The 17,206-nt window shown below is 40.2% G+C and overlaps 3 protein-coding genes across 4 annotated transcripts; 2 read left to right on the top strand and 1 right to left on the bottom strand.

The window, feature by feature from the left end:
* Window positions 1-1,381: 1,381 nt before the first annotated feature.
* Window positions 1,382-4,150, bottom strand: LOC119745725 (INO80 complex subunit C-like). Of its 2 annotated transcripts, none has more exons than XM_038222269.1 (5): window positions 3,991-4,150; window positions 3,153-3,347; window positions 2,599-2,707; window positions 2,424-2,491; window positions 1,382-1,806 (listed from the first exon to the last, which is right to left on the bottom strand). In XM_038222269.1, exons 1-5 carry the CDS (start codon window positions 4,090-4,092, stop codon window positions 1,675-1,677), a joined length of 606 nt encoding a protein of 201 aa, XP_038078197.1. In that variant the 5' UTR covers window positions 4,093-4,150; the 3' UTR covers window positions 1,382-1,674. The 2 variants fall into 2 exon arrangements, with proteins under 2 accessions (XP_038078197.1, XP_038078198.1); XM_038222270.1 differs by lacking the exon at window positions 3,991-4,150 and adding an exon at window positions 3,770-3,798.
* Window positions 4,151-4,226: 76 nt separating this feature from the next.
* On the top strand, window positions 4,227-7,135 carry LOC119745724 (dual specificity protein phosphatase 19-like). Its single transcript, XM_038222268.1, has 3 exons — window positions 4,227-4,933; window positions 5,529-5,682; window positions 6,093-7,135. Exons 1-3 carry the CDS (start codon window positions 4,723-4,725, stop codon window positions 6,352-6,354), a joined length of 627 nt encoding a protein of 208 aa, XP_038078196.1. The 5' UTR covers window positions 4,227-4,722; the 3' UTR covers window positions 6,355-7,135.
* Window positions 7,136-7,225: 90 nt separating this feature from the next.
* LOC119745723 (polypeptide N-acetylgalactosaminyltransferase 13-like) lies at window positions 7,226-17,170 on the top strand. The gene is made up of 11 exons (XM_038222267.1): window positions 7,226-7,363; window positions 8,042-8,770; window positions 9,334-9,500; window positions 10,025-10,185; window positions 10,929-11,143; window positions 11,758-11,875; window positions 12,199-12,336; window positions 13,407-13,601; window positions 13,973-14,074; window positions 15,604-15,747; window positions 16,305-17,170. The coding sequence occupies exons 1-11, from the start codon at window positions 7,344-7,346 to the stop codon at window positions 16,428-16,430; spliced, it is 2,115 nt and encodes a 704-aa protein (XP_038078195.1). The 5' UTR covers window positions 7,226-7,343; the 3' UTR covers window positions 16,431-17,170.
* Window positions 17,171-17,206: the final 36 nt, after the last annotated feature.

Here is a 17,206-nt window from a genome sequence, read left to right as displayed (position 1 = left end):
TATGGATCAGAATAGGCGCGAAAAAAGTCAGTGTGCCTTTGTCCTTGCTTTACAAATACTTCAGGAACAAGGTGATCCATTTCCAACAACAGTCTTGAAAAATATATACATTTAAATTAGTAAACCTCATCGAATAAACAGACACAGTTTCAGTTTTTGTCACTTTTAATACAATTAGTAACCCATATTATAAAATATCCAACTGGTTGCGCCTGGGGTGGCATTATAAAACTAGGAATGGGCGACGGCACATCGTTATCGTAATGAACCCAACATTGGCATTATTTCTCACATAATATAATTAAATATGCATACAAGCCTCTTTAGGGATATGGAAAAAGATAGTTATTTCAATTAGAGGCTGGCTATCAAGGTAATTGTTCAGAAACTGTTTGCTTTAGGTGATAACATGCTTACACCAATACAGGCCCGAGGCCTCAAGCACGTCTAACAGTTAGTGGTTTGAGTGGATCTTCAAGGACACATAAATATATTGATGTATAACATTTCAAATACGCAATGACATGAAATATCTGTAAGCATTTTTTTTGGAAGACGACTAGCTCATGAACTGTTATAGGAGTAATGTTATTCATGTATAAAGAAATATGTCATCCTTAGTGACTGCAGAGACTTGATGATGACAAGACTATCTCTAAATGCTTTCCTTGGATTTGTACACTGCTGGATTCGAACCCTTATCGCAAATGATTCAGAGTTACAGAGCCCTTGTACTCGCGCGCCTAGAACCTCGAGATTTTATGGTAAAGCAGACTTATGCCATTAAGCCTGATTCAGCCCAGAAGGAAGTACAGTTGATGCTTACTATCATGTTCATGCACAACCTGCATTAGGGCAGATCCAGAACACAATTTTTTGGGGGGCCGAAAAAAATTTTGGTGCCCCAAAACAGTGGGTCAACAAAATTACGGCGTGGGGTTCGGGGCCCGCTTAAGGGCCCCAAATTTTTTTTTAGATTCTAGATGCTCTGTGGTGCGATCGGAGGCAATTTCTGACCACTTTAACCAATGTTTTTTTGAGGAAAAGATGGTGGTGTACTCATTGCCTGCCTTTATTGCGATGTCACATAAAAACACAAAAATTGGTTTCGTTGGGGGGGGGGCATGGCCCCCTTTGGCCCCCCCCCCTTGGATCCGCCCTTGAACCTGCACAATTGTTTTGTTTCCTCAGTCTATTCCAGTGTACTGGATCACCGTAAGTTCAACTGCTAACACTCAGAAAACTCTTCTTCTCACACAGGACTGTCAACCAGTGGAGCATTCTCCCTGCTGATGTTGGAGCAACTGGAGCAACATCAGGCAGTAATGTCCAAGGACCGCAGACTCCTTGCACGAGTACCCCTCCATGGTGAGACAGAAGGAGGTATGACAAAACACTTCTTGCCATTGTTACAGTAGACCTCACGAAGATGCTACAGTTTGTGCACTATCAGATGAAAACTGGTCATGCATACTCTGCGCATAATACACAGACAGATGCCTTCAAACTGTATGTCTCACACAGACTAGAGCTCACGTGAGTGATCATTCAGTACTATTCACAGTGCTTGCAGAGTCCATACTGTGACTATATTAAATGGGCTTATCCATGTAGTTGAGTCACTCCAAGCCCAAATAGGCCCACCTCCAATCAGTTCAAGTAACTAATTACTGATTACTGCAATTCTGGGTTAGCCTTCCTCAAAGTCAACAATCCTGTTACAATGTCCGCGGGCAGCATCCTGGTTCGTGAAAATTCTTCAGCGTCTGCGTATCTCAGCTTCGTCTGGGGATCCGTGTATTTTGCCTGGGAGTTTAACAGAACAGAGAAACCAAGGCATAGCATGACAAACAAACAAGATAGAACAATGGATCGGAATAATTACAGATTGAAACTGTTTAATTCATTTTTTGCTTTTATTTTTGAGCAAGACAATTTTCTAGTGATGCTTTTCCTTCCAATCCAGGTTTGCATCTGACAGTTGAAGAAGGGCAATGACAGTTTTGACTTAGTAGCTATCAAATTCTAAGATGCTCTTGCAGAGAAAATACATGAGCATGTACAGGTATAAAGAATGGTGGCAAGGAGTGCAAGAGCTATCGGGACATACTTATTTTAACCGTAACTCTCCCTTGCCAGATTCTCCAAAATCCTCCAGGACATTTTGGAAGACACAGAAAGATTTAGGGACATAGAATGCCAATGCCCCTTGATCTAAGATCTATATATGTAAATGTTGAAAACGCAACTAGATTATTGCAAATTGGGGGATTGGGGAGGATTAAACCTTATCCCTTACTTCATGTGACACATGGATTAGAACCAATACTGATACTTAATCATTTCTACATCCACCTTTTGTGACAAAGGGATTTAAGGCTACTCCTTTTTGTTGAGAATGGAGGCAAAGCAGAGAGGCTTACCGGAAAACCAGAGAGGTCAGAATACTTCTTTGCTGGTTTGATGGAGGGTGGGGCTTCAATACTGCTATCTGTACGGATAGAAATACATGTCCATCACTTTTACATTCTAACATGAATAAAAAACATGCCAATCTTAATCATTCCTATCTTTTTACCACAGATTTAAGATGCTTACAAGTAGCATCATCGGGTTTCCAGGGCAGTGCTCTCTCGGCTGATGAGATCTGTTTGAGCGTCTTCCAGACTCTGGACTTCTTACTGGTTGCCAGGCCTTTGCTAGAGTGCTGAGAAGGTAAAAATCAAATGTTACCTTGTTTTAATTAAATTGACTCATTTTTAAATTAGGCTGGATGGTTCTGTCTTGAACGGATTTTAAAATTAACTTGTTTTTTTTAAATTAACTCAATTTTTTGTTTAAATAAACCACATAGGGAAACTGCACATATACAATGAGTATGATAATTTTAAAGTTGAACAATGAAATGAACTGGAGTTTGAACCTGCTACCTTCAGACTGCCATTCCAGTGTTCTACCAACTGAGCTATCAAGCCCTACCGTCTGTTGGTGGTTCCCCATTTTTGTCAATATCTTTATTCAAGGGGGGCTTGCCAGAAGCCATAAACCTGCATATATGCCATGTACATGTAGCCAGGGATCATGCCCATAGTCAAGATGCTAGTTGCATTTGGGCTACAAAAGGAATGTCAATATGCATCCCATCAACTTACCATGAAATTTGGATCTTTGAATGGTAGCACAGGGCGCTGGGGCAGTAACAAGGCATCAGCAGCAGCAGCAGCCTGTGGTGTTGTTGCTGGTGTTAGCTGCGGTTGAATCTCAGGAGCTGCTGTAGCTGCTGGTGCTTCTATCGCAGGTGCCGCAGGCTCAGCTGGTTCGGTTTCATTCTTCGATTCTGTTAATGGCTGGATAACAATTATGATCAATATAATATATTAACAAGCCTTTACAGAATAATTAGAAATCATGTATGCACTGTTGTGGCCTAGAGTGGTGTCATGAACTGCGACTTGGCAGATGAAAAAGGCACCATGTATTGCATTGATTGCGACTCCTTGTATACAACATGTACATGTACATGGTTGCTGATTGTGCCCTAAACAAAAAATGAACACAGCCAGACTCAAACTAAGCATTAATGACTGGAAGTTTGACAAGCCAGACAACTTCAGTGGAAAATTTCACCATTTCCAAATGAGTGTACATGTACAATTGTCAATAGTTTGTTGAGCCATCACACGTCACGGCATTGGAGTCAAGAGTAAAGTAGAAGAACAGTGCAAAATTTACTCAGCCTGGAAATTCCTCAACCATTTCCTACACTCACAGCATCACTCTTGATCATAACAAAAATGCAATGGCCATCGTTACGGCTTCGCAGTCAACTGTCTGGCTCCCTGACCTGACAATATTCAACGGCAGGATCTTTGGCTCTTGGAACCAGACTATCAACAGATCAACCGAATGGTTCTCGCACTTTATTTCCCTTTAACCAAAATATGGACACTGTAGAAACAAACAACCAGACATGCATGTTCTGGTTCTTACACTCTTTTTCCTTTTCGTGGCAACTACTGCTGAAGCAGGACTTGCTGCTCGTTTTATCCTTGTACTTCGGGGACGAGTTGGTTTCGGACTGGGCGCAGACATCTTGAATAGTGGTCTGAATTGCGCCCTCACACGTTCACCTAATTAGTTTTGTACGCGCGTAGATTATGATTGATTATTAATATTAATCCTTTTTTTTTTTAATATTAAGAGCTTATGTTATCAAAATAAGTATAATTTCACGCCTCGAATATTTTTAGTGTTTTGATATGACTTATATAAAGACTGAAAACGAAAGGCCATGAGTTTCATTAATTACATATGCTGAAAGAGCCTAATATGGCAGCGCCCATGAGTCGCGAACTTAAGTCTGCTAAATAACGTGTGTACGAGAGTCTAGTCTACACATTGTATTTTAATACCAGATTTTGGCAGGTTTCAATCTGAACTTTGTATACCACCCCAAGGAGGCATTTTATTAATAGGCATAGTCATTCACAACCTGTTAAACCCCGTGCGTACACACATGGTACAACTTGCGCATGTGTGTGGGCTCGTGACTGACGCGACTACTTTTAAGTTTTAGTCAGGGAATTGGCCGCGATACAATTTACAAAATGTAATTTGAAATCAGTCTACGCCGAGAAAGGACCGTGGACAACTGGCACGGTGGTACTTAGGCAATATGGTGCAAGACCAAGTTCCATTATTCTGATTCAACCGTAGTTTAAAATGAGTTTCCTTGGGGACATCGCCTCATTTTCTCGAACCTCCCTGAAGACAGTGGAGACTCAAGTAACAACACCAGCAGGCCAAGTTCTTGTTGAGACCAGAGTGGACGGGAGTTTCACCCAACGGCCGGTTGAGGGAAAGAGCTTAGGATTTGTGGGTGATGTGAAGCCGGACTTTCAAGTTGTTGAAGTGAGGCCCGGTCTTCTGCTTAGTAAGTCGATCAAAGGAAAATAGCTCACCATCTATAGCTAGTAGTACTAGTAGTATAGCTATAAAATAATTATGATAGATGCAGAAACAATCTGGATGATTCTCGGGACTATTTGAGCCGTTTTGAGCATATCCAGCCTTCATTTATTTTACAAATAATGTCTTGTAATGTGTTAAAGGCAATACCTTCCTTTTTATCAAATATATCTCCATTAACGTTTTTTACGGAAGTTTATTATACAATTCACTTAAAAAGTATGATTTCAACTCAAGTTGTGGTATGACTTCTTCATCTCGGATTTGTGAAATATACATGACTTTTGTTTGCAACTGCATGTGTTTCGAAATTGAAAAAGCAAACACTAATTATTAAAACAACTAAACAATTCTTTAAAAGCGTAAACGTAACAAAGGAAGTCAAAATGCACTAACAAACAAAAACAAAACAAAACCACCCACGCAAAAAAAAATCAACATAGAATATATTTTCAAACGAACTCATACATTTGTAAACGTTAATTTTCAATGAAATGAAAAAAAAAAAGAATTCTTGTAATATTTAAAGAAAACTGCTGGTCTTTGATGTTCATGATCAGGTTCCCAAGATGTTGCAACGAACCTCGATTTGCTTAATCAACATTGCGTGACACACATCCTAAACGTTGCAACGGGCATCAGCAATGTCTTCCCGGACACATTCGTGTACAAAACCGTGGAGATTTTGGACTTGCCGGAGACAGAAATAACAGGGTAAGTCACCAAGCAAATTGTCCGAAAAAATATTTTAATATCTAAAGAAATACACACCCAGTAATATTATGGATCCTTGCCAAGATTTTGCAAGATATAGGGGGGGGGGGGGGCTACTGGAGACCAACAGTTTTGTCAGAACAGGATTTCTTGTACACACAAATTTCTTTTGTGTAGTTAAAAATTACGGAAATACAAAATTTGTATTTCTTCAATTAGAATTATCAATTAGCGATTTTCCAGATTACATTTCAAGCTAGGTTTACTTTTTTGAACGACGCCCATTTTACCCGAAGACAGCATCGTATCTGTAGGCTGAGGTTTGAAATATAAATGATACATTACGGGAACTAGAACAATATCCACTTGACAAATTCGGGTTTACATTGTATGTTCTGTATTTTGTATAGGTATTTCGAAGAGTGTTTTCAGTTCCTTGACGTGGCGAGAGATATTAAAGGGACGGTACTAGTTCATTGCAACGCTGGTGTTTCTCGCGCGCCCTCTATCGTCATCGGGTACATTATGTCCAAAGAGGGCGCATGTTTCGAAGCCGTCTATCAGGAATTGAGGGGTTTGCGACCGGCTGTCGGACCAAACGACGGTTTCAGACGAAGTCTATTGAAATACGAAGCGACTCTGAAGAACAGAGATAATGACAGAGAAGTTTGAAAAGTATTAAATGAAGATGTGTGAACTCATCATATAATCACTCTTGGAGGAAGAATACATTAAGAAGTGCCTCCAGAATTAGATGTCAGATGTAACAGGAACAGGAAGAAAATTGACCCCCAATGTAAAGAATGCCCCAGCCCTTTTATCTCTAAAAACAATTTAAATAAACAATGATATGGGTTAGGCCTATAAGTGTATTGAACAACTGAGCGTGATGACGATGCGTTATATGTAGTCGTTGTTGCACCAGTTTTTGTTATGAAATTTGGATAATAATTGTGATGTTGGTATTGAGACGTGATGTACTTCACGCGATTAATATTAATTCTGTAATCCTCAAAACCTGAATAGTGGTCATCAAAGAATGGCATCAATGTCTCAAATCTTGAACAGTTCGAAGCTCCTCCTACACTCTAACGTGATGCAGTTGGAGCCTTTTTGCTGGAGGGCGTTGATACAAATATCGGACACAGCAGTATATAAATAATTGTGTAATGTGGGTTTTTTATGATAGTTTTATTATACGTTGTAAAGCAAAACATTGAAGTTCCCTTTGCCAGATTCATAATTATTTTCCCCTCTAGAGACTGTTTGAGCTAAATTGCATGTATTGATTTCAATCATTTGCACTGATGGGTTACCTCTATGGTCAGAGGAGATACAAGGATTATCTGGTGGAAATTATGTACAAACTTTATTGGAAAAGAACACGCATTTTTACCGAGATATTTCATCCAAGGCTTGCTGTATATTAAAATAATTGTATACATAATATTGATTACCTGTGCATAACGTGTAGCCGGTGTTGTGTACTGAAATCTGTGCTGTGCTTGGGGTTGCATAATTATTTGGAATTGTACACTAATCGATAAAATTCAGCCGCGCTGCGCCATGTGCACCGTAGTCCACGATACTCGTTGCAGCTGTTGCATCGTTCACACTGTTTTCAATCACCATGATGTCTACGACCGAGTTGGCTGCTTCAGATGGAATCATCGCCACAGGAGTGAGTGAATCTGATTTCTCTTTATTTATAATTTCATTTAATAATATATCAAGTAATTGTTAAGATTGTCGTGTGTTTTTATGTAGATTTTGAATTTAGATGAGTGCTTGTTTCTCGCGTAATGCAATTTTGTTAGGAAATGAAAAAAAAAATCTCAGCGACGGTTGTTGTATTCCAACTGAGAATCAATATTCTAAACAATGTGTGATGATTCTGTATATAATCAGACCGGTTTTTTTTTTCAGGTGTAAAGTGGATGCAGGTTAAAGTAACATCTGAAATATATATTTTTTCACGTCCTGAGTATGGTTGTGTATCTTCTTTAGTTGAGAAAAATCTTCTTTTTTTGGACTGAGTATGATTGAGCTTGTTTTATATCCATGTTATTTAATGAATTTTTTTACCACCCTACTTCACAGTAACATCTGCAGTGTATTGGTTTTCCCGGCCGATTTCACCAAGTTTTCTTTCCATTTAACGCTGGCTCATTCAATTTAGATTGAAATTGAAAAATCACCTAATGTTGTAGTTCGTCAATCCAATAATGTACACTTTCATGTACATGTACGTGTATATGATATTAATAACGAATTCAGTTGACATTCAATTCAGTAGTCGTACAGTTCACATACTTTCTGCATCACACGTACACCATTCGACTATGCTTTGAATTTTCAGCTCCAGGTTCAAGATGGCTAGGGCAAGTAACGCTCTTCGGAGGCTGTATCTTCTGGCCTTCATCTGCTTAGCCGTCAACATCATCTTCGTTCTTCATCATTTCTTCCTTGAGCACGGCGCCGACGTGAATGTCAACCGGTACGGCCAGCTAAACAAACCAGCTAAAGATCGAACCGGTTTGAAGCAGAGTCATGGAGACTCAAACAGAGTAGAAGAGAATCAGGGACTGGTAGAGATCCGCAGACATCGAGAACGGGTCGAACCTGTCCAGGAGATGCTGGGGGGCAACGAAAGGCTGATGAGAGAAAAAGCTGACGCGGCATTCCGCGAAGGAAAAATCGTGGTCGGTGAAGAGAAGGAATTCCAGCAACCTGAGCCGGCTGATAAATTCAAAGACGTGCCACTGGTTGTAGGGGAAAACGTCCGGAAAGACAACGAGAATGAAATTGAGCAACCAGCCGAGCAGAACGACAAGATGATGAAGGACGGCCTTGGGAATGCTAACGACGGTAAGGATGGGAAGGCATCTAAAGACTCCCTGCACTTCGACAATGCCCGAAAAGCCGACCGGTACGGCCCCGGAATGATGGGGGAAGCCGTGCAACTCGCCCGCCTATCGGCGAACGACCAGAAGAGGCTTGAACTCGGTAAGAAGAACCACGCCTTTAACGAGTACGCTAGCTCCAAGACGTCGCTACATCGGACGCTGCCCGATGCAAGATACCCAGGGTAAGTTTCAACTTGAGAAGTGTGGCATTACTTTTGTTCCGTTATCAGTGGCATGCGTACACTCCTTGTGTATTCAATATATTTATAGATACCCATACAAAAATGATTCGTACAGCACATTCCTTTAATATTCAGTAATAAAAACTTAGGTTATTATAGTGGAGTCCCCTAACATTGCGTACAAAATATCGAAGAAGAAAAAATACCCAAACATGCACAATATTTGAGACTTTGACTGATCACGATCACCCATTTGCCATTTTAGCCCCCCCCCCCCCTCATGCTAGATAGTCTCCGCTCTCATATTTGTTACATTTTTGGGTTTTTTCGTGAATTCATGTCAACATAACTTGGATCGCTTGACTCAAAATCTATGTACATGTACATGCATAGACAGTTTGAAATCGCCCGAATAACGCACCTTTGTAATTTGGGTTACAACTCTTCCTCGGGCAAGGTCCTATCTGTGTCATAATACTACAGACTGCAATAGCGGGAATTACCCAAAACCTGTTAGTTGTCTAAGTAACAAATGACGTCATTCGATATCCGCCACTTTGCAGGTGCAAGAAGCTTGCATACCCGCACGATCTCCCCAAGACAAGTATCATCATTTGTTTCCACAACGAGGCTTGGTCTACTCTCCTTCGCACCATTCACAGCATCTTGGACAGGTCACCCCTGCGGCTGATTCATGAAATCGTCCTCGTTGATGATGCTAGTAATCTTGGTAGGGTTCTTAGATACAGGCGAAAGCTGATACAGAATTGGGATGGGAGGGAAGTGAATACATGTAATAGTCTTATAGCTTACCGGGGTTCTTATTTTGCCCGAGGGGTTTTCCCATTCGTATGGTGCCTCGTCAACGTTTCTTAAAGAAATAGGTAATCAATGTAGGCAACAGTGCAGTTTTACAAGTTTGATTGATGCGAGATTTTCAAAATTATGGACATTCAGTTAAAATTTGACTTTCGTTCGAAGTGCCCAAATAAAACAATCATTAAGTCGGTATCTAATTTTTCTTAGTACTCCACATTTAATTCCACAATAATTTGAAATATTTCCTGAGAGAAAAAAAACATAAGTTTGCAGCGCAGTAAAAAGGTAAAGATAATGGTAAAGATAAAAATTACCTCTCTCTGAATATCCCTAATCGCCAACAGGATAACCCTAAAATGACTTCTTTCTGAGACTTGTATTCGACGTTTCACCTCAGTCGACTTAGCTGAGGTTCCTTTTTGGTCGGTCTTTCAGAGCACTTGAGGGAACCACTCGAGGACTACATATCCCTGCTACACGAGGCGCGGATCCGCCTGGTCCGCTCGCCTGAGCGCGTCGGATTGATCCGAGCGCGCATGCTCGGTGTGGACGCCATGGAAGGAGAGATCATCACTTTCCTCGATTCGCACATTGAAGTAAGAAAATACTCTTACATGTACTTGCAAAGAATATCTGTTGCTGACACAAAAACTTCTTTCACACACATAAGAAAGGGCACTAAATCCACACTCCAAAATAAACTGTATTTTTCCTGGGTATCCATGTGTGAATCATATTAAACTCCAACGTTGACAATTGCCAAATCTTCATTTCACACATAAAAAGGTCACTATACACAAAAGTCATGTTGAGGTACGAAGCATGAACGTTACTTGCAAAGAACCAAAGTGGACAAACATCAACTACATGACGTATGTAAGTTAGACTCGACACGATATTGGTGACAAAAAGGCGTCATTCGATGTACATGTACATAGCAAATGAAGAGCTCGCTCAAAAATGCACACTCCAAAATATATTCCTGGGTATCAATATATCCATCGTACATGATTAAAATCCGAATATTGAACACTCATTACTTCATTCCACATACTGAACAAAAGTTATTTATCAAACCCACCATTTCCCACAACTGAGGTTAAACATTAACATCATCTGTTGTCAACCGTACATGCCTACATTGTGTAATATAGTCGAGTCTCATTAATACAAACTCGTTCGGGCCTAGCCACATTGTTTGTTATATCAGAATTTCGTATTAAAAGGAATATATCAGTCTCATTCATTGTGCACATACGGGACCAAGGCTTTATGTTTGTTATAACCAGAATTTTGTATTAACGAGACTCAACTGTACTATCTTTTCCTTTTTCAATAGGTAATGGTGGGCTGGTTAGAGCCTTTACTTGCCCGTTTGGCCGGCGACCGAACGCGGGTCGTCATGCCGGTGGTTGATGAGATCAGCCAGGAGAACCTCAAGTACGGAGTGGTCCCTGAACCGCTCCAGAGGGGCGGCTTCAACTGGCGGTTCCAGTACCGGTGGGTGGAGGATCCGGGGTACGCCCGTCGCTCGTCCAAGGCAGAACCCATACGGTGAGTAGGGCTGACTGTCTAGCTTGCCTTTCCTCAAAACAGGGTGAATGGCTTCTGTCTCAGGCTGGACACTTCATTTAAGCACCTGTTTTCTGGAGGTTGCTTTTCCGAATCTTAAGCTCTCAAATCTGTTTCTTAGCACAACCTTATATTTATGCCAAAAGCACTCATAAAGCAGTCTGATTCTTGCGAAAAACAAATTCCGATGCAGGTATTACTGGATATAGATGAACGCAGTAAGTAATACACCAGATGGCGGACTGTATTTCACCGGAAGAGAGAGAGAGAACGTTACTGCTCCCGATTTGAGATTTGTTGCAAATCTAGGTTTCGATGCCAGGAGTTGTGTCCTTTGGCAAGACACGTTACACAAAGTATCCCCTAGACCCAGACGCAAATGGGAACCTTAGGGGGTAAGAGGTGCCTCTTGGGACGCGATACGGTTCGGTACCTATTGTTGTGTTTGAATTTTTCTGAGAAAATGATTTGAAATCGTTTGTTTAAAATTACACCCTTTAATGCACAATGCATGGCAACTTGGCAGATGGCAACTTTTGCACATGTTTGTGTTTCTTGTATAAATGAAATTGACTTCTGTTTTTTGGTTACCAAAGGTCCCCCGCAATGCCGGGAGGTCTACTTTCCATGGACAAGAAGTTCTTCACCAAACTTGGCGGCTACGATCCTGGAATGGAAATTTGGGGCGGGGAGAACCTAGAGGAATCTCTCAAGGTAGCACTCGGAGCCTATCTTGTTATTTTTGTTTTAGACTTATTTCAGACGTACTTAGAGCTTGAAATCACATTTTTCTTCCCAGAGAATGTGAGCACATCCGTCGATTGGGTTGGAGATTAGCTCAGTTGAATGCGTACAGCCCTTTTTATCCAAGGAGTTTTTTAGTGTTTAAAAATATACATAGGATAACAATGTGAGAGACGGGGATATCCTACTTGGCAAGCATTAGTTATATGACTCCACCCAGCTAGCGAATGTGACTAGTGTCTCAACAAAACCCAATGAGCGTGCCTTTCTGTATTTCCATTTTTGTGTTATAGATTTGGACTTGCGGTGGTAGCATAGAGATCATTCCGTGCTCGCGTGTGGGTCACATCTACCGGAACCGTTCCCCTTATTCCTTTCTGGGCAAGAGCCCCATGGATGTGGCCGAGAGGAACGCCATGAGAGTTGTGGAGGTAAAGAATGAATGGTTCGCCCTTCTAGGATTAGTTTAATTGATTCACACTTAACAATACCATCATCACGGATAATTGGGTATGTAAACACCGGCAATCGTGGACCTAGGACAAAAGGGTTAGGGCACAAACAATACGTCCACGATTGACCAATAGTCCACGATTGAAATTCGTGTAGAAAAACTAATGAGAGTTGTTGCTAAAAAGTGTGAGTACAAACAAAGGAACGACGATTAGGGACAATAGAGGGTCCACGATCGCCGTTGTTTACGAAGATTGGTGAATGTGGGCGGGACAACTAACAAACACTTATACGCCGACTAACGCCGTACCTATTCTACTCCGCAGACCATTTTGTTCTTCAGTATTTAGGCGAAAACGTTTTTTTTTTTCGAAATATTTGAAAGAACACTGTACAAATTATTCTTTATATTCCGGAAGATTTAATCATCCATAAGTCGTTACTCCATAAGTCATTACTTCCTGACGCTGTCAAAATGGAATAAAAGCAGCCTGAGACATTCTGAGCTAGGTCTATGGTACGTCGTTTTAAAGACTTTTGTCAGTTTAGTGAACATTTGGACATTGCCTTTAAATCTATCCGATTGCACTTCGAGGGATATTTACTCAAGTTGGGGAATGAGAGTTGAGGATATTGAGGATATTTTGTGGAGTGGCTATAAAAAGGAGTGGTCTGAGAATAACCAGTGCTGTTGACATCATAATGTTCCGGTTCGTATGCCTTTAATGTCGTTAGGGGATTAAATAATGATAATGCATTTTCTTTTTAATTCTTATCGAATCCACTTCACAAGGCTAAATTCGGTTCAGCCAAAGCCGAACGCATTTCCCTGCATCTTCATTGTACATTGCAAGGTCAGCAGCTGTGCAAGGAGGATGATAATGAAATCAGGGAAGGAAAATTGCAAAGAGATGCTCATTGTTGCTACAAGTGTAAAGAATAATTAGTAAACGAAGACAGAAGCCTGGGCTTAGCTTGCTGTATGGTCAACGCAGCGACCTATCCAGGGAAAGGATTCAAATATCATGAACGCTTTGTTTTATCTCAGGTGTGGACTGACGAGTACAAAGAAAACTTTTACAACCGGCTCCCTCACCTGCGGAGCAAAGACTTCGGCGACGTGGAGGATCGCCGCCAGCTTAGGCAAAGACTCGGCTGCAAGAGCTTCGAGTGGTACCTGAAGAACGTGTACAAGGAGCTGTACGTGCCAGACATGAACGACATGCAGAAGTATTCGGCTTCGGTGAGTTTGGGGGAAGCTTTGGGAGCGCAAGGGAACACTTGGTTGGTTGGTTGGTTGGTTCGTTCGTTCGATCCCGTCATGACTATTTATACTCTATTTGCCACACAAAAATGGTGAACTTGGGTCCAGACTCACCCTGTAGAATACGCACGACCAAAATTTCATTGCAATTTGCACATACCCTGAGCGTCTTCGCATGAGACCGCCCGAGCTTGCCTGGGGCACACAGCGGCGAGGACTGTCGAGTGTCCTTTCTTCTCTCTGTCTCGGTGTCAGCCCAAACATTTAGGTTAACGATGTAAGCTAGGCTCTTCTCATCCCGGCCTGATATTTCAGAGAGATCACTTTTTGGTTACGATCCCCACTTGCAGATTTCCAGCAAATCTGGAGTTTGTTTGGATTCCAACGATCAGAACGGACAGACCGGGAAGCGGTTGATCGTGTGGGGTTGTCATGGACTCGGTGGTAATCAGGTAAGCATAGCGGACGTACCTCACTTAAAAAGGTTGTGGAATGCTCGAAGACATTTCCGTCATTTTTGGGTATAATTATGTAGCCTAAGGTGTGATGAAATAAAAACGACTATTGTGTCTGTCATGAAATGAGTACAAAAGGTACTTTTGAGAGCTGTTTTTCAGGCCCTGTTTCGACCCGAACGTGCAATTTGTGTAAAAGTCGTCGTTGGGGGCAGCAAACAAAACATAGTAAATCATGACGTAATAAACAGGACTCGTTTATACTTATACGCTGCATCGGGAGTCCTGTTTATCACGTCACGATTTACTATGTTTTGTTTGCTGCCCCCAACGACGACTTGTACACAAATTGCACGTTCGGGTCGAAACAGGACCTGAAAAACAGCTCTCAAAAGTACCTTTTGTACTCATTTCATGACAGACACAATAGTCGTTTTTATTTCATCACACCTTAGGCTACCAATGACGGAAATGTTTTCGAGCATTCCACAACCTCTTTAAAAACTGAATAAGACTAAAATCAAATAGGACTTTTTGTTTCGCTTGTAACTGCCCGTGCATGTGATTTATGATCGGTACTCTAAAAACATTCCTTAGACTGTTGTACATAGAAAATCAGTCAAATTTTGGTAATAAAAAGAAATGAATATTCAAATAACTGTTCTAGAGTGGATTATTTCCTTGAAAATTGACGACTAACTGTAGTCTAGTTGTTTCCCCCCCCCCCCCCGTAACGACTAGAGAAACCATTATCAGTATTTTAACAAAGTTGTTTCAGTGCATAATGCCCAAAAAGTTGAAGTCAAAATTAACGGCCGCCGCACGTGTTTGAATGTGGCAAATAATTGTACTTATTAGTGCTTCATGAGATCTAATCTACATTCCCTCAAATAAGTATTGGTATCATTATCTGGTAAATTGTTGGAAAGAGAGCGTCGTTATATATTTAGAGTTTAAGTACATAAAAGTTGGTGTATACGTGCTTTTGGGGTGTGGCACCTTGCAAAATAGGTTCTCAAATTGAATTGACAATTGTCTAGCATTACATTAGTTATGAGCTTTCCAATGAGACATCACACGAAAAAAATCGGCCCTCGAAAAGTAATCAATTAATTAATTTCAACTTGTGAATTTAGAGTGGGACGCTCCTAATTCGTTCTCAATAATGTGCGCAATTTCTGAACTGCAGCGCGCCATGTAAAAACACTTTTTGAAACTGTATAAAGGCCAGTAAAAAACAAACAAGCACATTTATTCGTTACAGGACATTATATTCCTCTCAATTTCGTTCGGAAAAGAAAATCGAAATTTTGAAAAAAAACATGTAAATACCAACTTTAATGTATCGATCGTGAGTATAATTGGAAATACCGGAAGAGGAACTTGGGTTTTCTGTGTGTGATTTGTTTAGCAATGACTTTTAAGACCCGTTGGAGCTTGAACTAAAACTTGATCAGTATTTAAACTAATGTTGAACTAAAACTTTATCAATATGTAAACTTTTTCTCTTATGGAATTATTTTCAGTATTTCGAGTTGACCAACAAGGGTCAGTTGCGCAATGACGAGCTTTGTCTTGAGCCTGATAACCTCAATCGATACGTACTCTTACAAAAGTGCGCCCCCATCGGCAAGAGACTGACCCACCAAACATGGGAATATCAGGAAAAGGTACCAAATACTCAAGACTCTCCAAACTCCAAATAAAAAAGCTAAATAAATTCAATAGATTGTCTGAATCAAGGCCATTGAATGATTCATTTATTCCTCCTACGTTCATAAAATAGTTATAAAAGCTTCAATTATAAAAAGATACAAGTAAAAATAGATGAATATGATAAATCTTAGAAATATAGTTTAAAGTTAAATACAGGTCACAAAAAATCACTTTTGTCCACGTGTCTAGAGTAGTGTTTTTTTGTCTTCAAATCAATCCCCGGAGCTCAGTCAAGTGGATAGAATAAGCCGTCCGTGGACAAACAGGTTTGGCATACGAAATGTTTAAACTACCATATCTCAGATACAAAATATTCATTTGCAATCTTTTCTTTCGTCACTTATGTTTAAAGACCAATAGTTTAATACAATTTAATTGAATTTTTGAAATTATGCTCAACAAGTAGATGAACAATGCTGTCAAAAGTGGGTTGCCTTCTTTTTGGACCACCCTGTAGTGCCCTTAATTGAGATTCAAAGTATTTCACATGATGTGTATTTTGTCTTTCCAGGGCGGCAGAATAAAGCACGTTCCCACAAAGCTCTGCCTGCACGTGAACAAACCTGAGAAGGGAACGGAAGTGGAGATCAGACTTTGCCGAAACTTGGATCCGAACCAGAAATGGACCTTCACGTGATTGCCTTACCGTGCAACAACTTGCCTGCAATATCTACAGGCGGAGTTCCACTCCTCGTATAGGTTACAATCAATTAGTTGTATTCAGTATGAAAGTACGAATACAAAAGTAAGTGACGATTGGCCTAAAGTTAACACTTTTAATATTTTGTTGAAGAAGGCATCTGTTTTGTAGAAATGACATTTTTAGTAGATGTCTTTTAGATTAAGCCTAGTTTATTTTGCCCGAGATTGTATCCAAAACAATTTGGCGGGAAAATCAATTTATAATTTGCAGTTTGAAGCATGTACATCAATTAAAATGTTACAACACCTGTCAAAAATTGTTTAGCCAACTTGAATGGAACCTTCAGAAAAGAAGCAATGTAACGATGTTAAGATTGAATCTGAATTACTTCTACACAAACATTTAACATTTGGAAGACTGACTGGTTTTGAAGCTAGCACAGTGAGGTTTTTTTTTAAACGTAAAATATCAGATAAAATATTTATGAATGTTTTAAGCTTGATGTTAATAATTATACTTAGACCAGTTTGTTTAAGATAATAAGTGATAAATACGGAATATCTTAGGCGTAAACGGATTGATCAATTTAAAGTTGAATACAAATTCTGAAAAAAAGAGATTATGCATATTGAAATATATGTACAATTCCAATTAAAAGTGCATCCTGAAAGACTTTTTTTCTTATGAACCGATGAATAAATAAAACACTCTAAAATGTGTTATTTACAAAACTATACTGGTTTATGTGTTATTCTTATTTTGTACCTGGC

Source organism: Patiria miniata, unplaced genomic scaffold (genome assembly GCF_015706575.1).
Source record: "Patiria miniata isolate m_02_andy unplaced genomic scaffold, ASM1570657v1 HiC_scaffold_7, whole genome shotgun sequence".
Classification (NCBI taxonomy): domain Eukaryota; kingdom Metazoa; phylum Echinodermata; class Asteroidea; order Valvatida; family Asterinidae; genus Patiria; species Patiria miniata.
The sequence above is the reverse complement of the archived record's forward strand: the minus strand, read 5'-3'. Positions and strand labels throughout refer to the sequence as shown.

Coding starts and splice junctions, on each gene's coding strand:
- LOC119745725 (XM_038222269.1), bottom strand. CDS start 4,092: ATGTCTGCGCCCAGTCCGAAACCAACTCGTCCCCGAAGTACAAGGATA. Junction 3,348..3,990: donor CCACGAAAAGGAAAAAGAGT/GTAAGAACCAGA, acceptor ATTGTTATCCAG/CCATTAACAGAATCGAAGAA. Junction 2,492..2,598: donor GAAACCCGATGATGCTACTT/GTAAGCATCTTA, acceptor CTATCCGTACAG/ATAGCAGTATTGAAGCCCCA.
- LOC119745724 (XM_038222268.1), top strand. CDS start 4,723: ATGAGTTTCCTTGGGGACATCGCCTCATTTTCTCGAACCTCCCTGAAG. Junction 4,934..5,528: donor GAGGCCCGGTCTTCTGCTTA/GTAAGTCGATCA, acceptor GTTCATGATCAG/GTTCCCAAGATGTTGCAACG. Junction 5,683..6,092: donor CCGGAGACAGAAATAACAGG/GTAAGTCACCAA, acceptor TATTTTGTATAG/GTATTTCGAAGAGTGTTTTC.
- LOC119745723 (XM_038222267.1), top strand. CDS start 7,344: ATGGAATCATCGCCACAGGA. Junction 7,364..8,041: donor ATGGAATCATCGCCACAGGA/GTGAGTGAATCT, acceptor TTGAATTTTCAG/CTCCAGGTTCAAGATGGCTA. Junction 10,186..10,928: donor TCCTCGATTCGCACATTGAA/GTAAGAAAATAC, acceptor CTTTTTCAATAG/GTAATGGTGGGCTGGTTAGA.